The 3065-nt window shown below is 38.8% G+C and overlaps 1 protein-coding gene across 1 annotated transcript; it reads right to left on the bottom strand.

The window, feature by feature from the left end:
- Positions 1151-2017, bottom strand: LOC107607345. Its single transcript, XM_016309312.1, has one exon. It carries the CDS (start codon positions 2015-2017, stop codon positions 1151-1153), a length of 867 nt encoding a protein of 288 aa, XP_016164798.1.

Genomic DNA, 3065 nt, shown 5'->3' with positions numbered 1-3065 from the left:
AACTAGCCTAAAGTGTATGAATGTGTGAAAAGTCTTCCTTTTCTCTTCAATCCTTGATCCTTTTATTCATTTCACGCCAAAATTCAGCTCAAAACTGGGCCAAGATCTCCTCTGAATTTCCCAAGCACAATTTCTCTAAAGAAGTCACGTGCGAGCATCGACGCGTACGTGTGGGTCACGCGTACGCATCGCTTGGCAATTTTGCTTTCCACGCGTACGCGTCATGTACGCGTATGCATCGCCATGCGACTTCAATTCCATGCGTGTGCATCTATTGCGCGTGCGCGTCGTTGAGTGCCTCCCAAATCCTTGATTTCCCATGATTTCTCCATTTTGCATGCTTTTCTCTTCATTCCTTTGATCCATTCCTAGCTTTTTCAACCTGAAATCACTCAACAAACACATCAAGGCATCTAGTGGAATCAAAGGTGAATCAAAATTAGCAATTTAAGGGCCTAAAAAGCATGTTTTTACACTTAAGTACAGTTTAGGAGAAAATTATGAAACCATGCTATTTCATAGAATAAATGTGGGAAAAGTGGATAAAATCTACCTAAATTAAGCACAAAATGTATCACGAAATGGTGGTGCATCAAAAGCTACCAACTCACTCTTCACAATGTCTCTTTCTCTTTCTGGTTGATGTTCTACGCAGCTTCCAACACCAAACTTAAAGTGGTTGTTTGTTCCCAAGCAACAAAGAAAAAAACACAAGTGATGAAAGGTGATAAAGATGAGTAATGCAAGTTGAATGATCATGATTATCAAATAAAATAAAGATAAGATATGTATGAGCTTATTCAAATGAGACAAACTAAATCAAAGACAAAATAAAAGGATAAAATAAAAGGATACCAATAATTGGGTTGCCTCATAATAAGCACTCTTTTAATGTCACTAGCTTAAATGGTGACACTTGTTGGGGTGGATGTTGAACATGGTGCTTTCACCTCTCCCTTCTCACTATGAATTTCCATCCTTTATCTTCATCTATGGTCTCAATGTGTTCATGGCAGAGAATGTTATTCACTATGTAAGGTCTGGACCAACTTGAGTTGAATTTTCTTGGAATTAGCTTCATCAGTGGTGGATGGACTAGTAGCACCTTCTGTCCTGGTGCAAAGTTTTTTTCATTTATTCTCTTGTTTTGCTACCTTTTGATCTTTTTCATATGAATCCCTTCATCCTTTCTCAATGAGGCATGCTTAATCACAGGGGGAGCTTTGTTGGTTCCCAAAGATATGGGCTTGGGAATTGGAGGAGAAAATTCCATCTTTAGTTTGACTGGTGCTCTACCCCTTTCATCTTCATTCTTGTTGGTGTTATGTCTGTCTTTTATTATGGTGTCTTCCACTAATCGTCCCATTGCTAAATCTTCCTTTGCTTCCAAGCATAGACATGAAACTTCCAAAGAGTGGGTGGTAGCTTTTTCGTCTTGTGGTGCTGGATTAATGAGGTTAATCTTCATGCAGCTCTTTCCTTCACTTGGATGAAGTATGTCTTTGAAAACATTGAAGACCATGTGTTTTTTATGTACCCTCAATGTGAGCTCTCCCTTTTCTACATCTATGAGAGCTCTTCTAATAGCTAGGAATGGTCTCCCAAAGATGATGGAGGCATCTTCAACTTCCTCGATATCAAGGATTACAAAATCTACTGGTAGAAAGAATTTTTCCACCTTGACTAAAATGTTTTCCACCACCCCATGTGCAAACTTCACTAATCTATCTTCCATTTGTAGAGCTATTCTTGTTGGTTTCATCTCTTTGATTTGTAACTTCTTCATCATGGACAAGGGCATCAGATTGATGCTTGTCCCTAGATCACACAATGCCTTCTCAAGAGTGGTGGTTCCAATGGTGCATGGAATTTGGAAGCTCACTAGATCCTTTAGTTTCTTTGGCATATCTCCTTGAATGATTTTACTACTCTCCTTGGTCATAACCACTATCAGATCTTTTTTCAACAATCTTTTCTTAGACAACAACTCCTTCATGAATTTAGCATAAAGCTCCATTTGCTCTAAGGCTCTATGAACGAAATGTTGATTTGTAGCTTCTTGAATACCTCCAGAAATTTAGAGTATTGCTTCTCTTGGTTCTGTGCTTAAGCCTTTGAGGGAATCAAATTATTGGTTGGTATGCCTTTACTACTTCCTTCTCTTGCTTTTGTTCTTTCTCCTCTTCTATCTTCATAGGCTTCATAACTTCTCTTCAATTTTCTTTAGGGGTTCTTTGCCAATTACCTTCCCACTACTCAGGATAATAGCCTTGTATTCTTCTCTAGGATTGGGCTTAGTGTCACTTGGGAAGGCGTTGGAATATGTTGTTGCTGATTGCTTAGTAATTTGTCCCACTTGCACTTCTATGTTCCAAATGGAGGCTTCTTGGTTCTTAAAATTTGCTCTTGTCTCATCAATGAAGCTCTTAATTTGTTACATGAAAGTGGAATTTGATTTTGCCAATGTGGATGTGGATTGTAATAATTTCTCTATTGCAGCTTCAAGGGAAGAGAGTTTTTGAGAGTTTTGTGGTTGCACTGGAAATGCTTGTTGTTGAAGTGGTACATTGAAGTTCTTTTACTCTTGGTTTCCCCAACCAAAATTTGGATAGTCCCTCCACCCTAGATTGTATGTCTTTGAGAAGCGGTCATTCTGTGGTGGTCTTGAGAAGTTTTCCATGTAGTTCACTTGCTTTATGGATGGTTGGTCTCCTTGCAGTACATCACATCCTTTATTCTTGTGGCCTCCTCCACACAAGTCACAAGTAACGACTTGTGTTCCCATTGTGAACACTTGCATGTTCCCCATTTGTTTTGTTACTAAAGAGATTTGTTGAGATATCTTCTTGTTTTATGCCAATAGTGTGTCTAACGTGCTTAATTTCATCACTCTTCTGTTCATTGATCTCTCTGCTGAGTACATTTATTGATTGTTGGCTATTACTTATATTAACTCCAGAGCTTCTTCAGTGGTTTTTCTATGCAATGATCTGCCTACTGATGAATCAAGCAAGGTTCTAGAAGCGTGGGTGACTCCGTCGTAAAAGGTTTGGAGTTGTAACCAG

The sequence above is a fragment of the Arachis ipaensis genome, chromosome B07, assembly GCF_000816755.2.
Source record: "Arachis ipaensis cultivar K30076 chromosome B07, Araip1.1, whole genome shotgun sequence".
NCBI lineage: Eukaryota > Viridiplantae > Streptophyta > Magnoliopsida > Fabales > Fabaceae > Arachis > Arachis ipaensis.
This window is presented reverse-complemented; position numbering and strand designations above follow the sequence as displayed.